Raw genomic sequence first — 1,605 nt, 5'->3', positions numbered from 1 at the left:
AATTTTTTTTAAATTTTATTATTTTAAATTTTGTTTAAACTGAAAAATATTTCCTGCTTTCCTTTCCTTCTGGGAGAAGCACGCCCGAGGTCTCAGCTTGAGAATGTGCATTTGTAATGGCGTCTCTGTATGTTATCCTCCCTCTTCCTCCTACCTCTGGAAATTTATAGTTTATTCTAAGCTTTTTTTTTTTTCCTGCTCCCAGTGCTATCCCTCTCCTGCCTAAACCTGAGTTTGAGATGTGTAATTTAGAGAAGAAATGGGTGCACAGAACACAAGATGTGTCTGTTACGATAAAAAGCAAGATACACATTTGGGGACAAGATGAGCCCAGCTGCAAATATTGACATGGGAGTTAAGGCATGATTTTTTTTTTTTAAAATTTTTTATTTTTTTTCCTCCCCGCTGTGGTACAGTCTGTCCTCTCTGGAAGTCATTCAAATGGCTGACTGGGACTTGAAAAACATTAGGGATTGTGTTGGGGGTTTTTGTGTATTTTACTAACAGGAGAAATTGTAATGCTGAGGGTTTTTTTGACACAAAAGAGTATATTTCTCTCTCTCTTTTTTTCCCCCCAGAAGGAGTCACAGACAACTCTGCAAAGAAGATGGAGAGAAGGAACGATGATCAATCAATACTGGATGCCCGAGCTCGCTATCTGGAGAGAAAGAAGCAAAGAGCACAGGGTTTAAGTGGCCCAGTGAAAGAGATAGGGTAATAGTCACGACTGCTCTACTCCCACTGTGAGGAAAGGCAGTTTGATGTAGTTGTTCTGGGTGTGTTTGCATAATGCAAAATGAGTAACTGGAATGAAAGAAAACTTCTGCTTTGTGGTTAGTTTGAGTGCCGAAGCATACAAACGCAGTCTTCCTTTGCTGCATCCAGCAAGGAAAAGTTACCAAGCTGAATTTCGTTGCTACGTGTCGCTGGCAACAATTTAGTGGCCTCAAATGTGGATGAAGACACGATACTGACAGTGGTGCCAATTCTGTGGCATCGAGTTGACTTAAAGTGGTCTCAGTGGTCTCGGTGCCGTTATTAATAACATTTTCTTAAAGGTTGTTTTTTAAAGAAGTGAAACTGTCTCTTTTTATCCATTTTACTTTGTATGATTGTGGCTGTACAGTCTTCGTGTTCCTGCACTACTCAGGATAATGCGTAGGAAGCGCTCCTTTATTGATGGAACCGTCAGGATCTAAATTCAAAAGGACGTTCGCCGCCTGTGTTCTCTGTTGCAGTGTTGTTCCTACTCGGTGTTGTGCTGTACCATGTACAGTGATGTTTCTGGGAGAAGATGTTTTTGTATGCAAAGTATTTTGTAAATGTTTTCACATTGCTGCTAGCAATGCATCATTTTTGTCAGGGATGACTTAGCACTGTTCGTCTTCCATTTGGCAAAAACCACCCCAACCCAGCAGTCAGTCTAGTACTCGGCCAGGTTACATCCTGCAGTCCATCAGCAGGCCTGCTGCCTCGTGGGCTTTTTTTTTTTTCTGAGTTTGGTGGCTGTTATTTTTCAAATGTATGGATTTCAGTCTGGAGAATGTTTCAAACTTGTAGAGAGAATACACAAGGAAATACTAGCTTTTTTTCCTTACCCGAGTA

At 40.9% G+C, this 1,605-nt stretch overlaps 1 protein-coding gene across 3 annotated transcripts in view; it reads left to right on the top strand.

The window, feature by feature from the left end:
* Positions 1 to 1,401, top strand: part of DHX40 (DEAH-box helicase 40) — a 14,695-nt gene extending 13,294 nt beyond the window's left edge. For 2 of the 3 annotated variants that reach the window (XM_026861670.1, XM_026861668.1), the window contains exon 17: positions 579 to 1,401. In XM_026861670.1, coding sequence (XP_026717471.1) covers positions 579 to 718 — 140 coding nt within the window. In that variant the 3' untranslated portion in view covers positions 719 to 1,401. The remainder of the gene's footprint in view (positions 1 to 578) is intronic. The other variant, XM_026861669.1, reaches the window with a different exon arrangement.
* The last annotated feature ends 204 nt before the right edge of the window (positions 1,402 to 1,605 follow it).

This window comes from Athene cunicularia (assembly GCF_003259725.1).
Source record: "Athene cunicularia isolate RWA chromosome 19 unlocalized genomic scaffold, athCun1 chr19_part1, whole genome shotgun sequence".
Classification (NCBI taxonomy): domain Eukaryota; kingdom Metazoa; phylum Chordata; class Aves; order Strigiformes; family Strigidae; genus Athene; species Athene cunicularia.
This window is presented reverse-complemented; position numbering and strand designations above follow the sequence as displayed.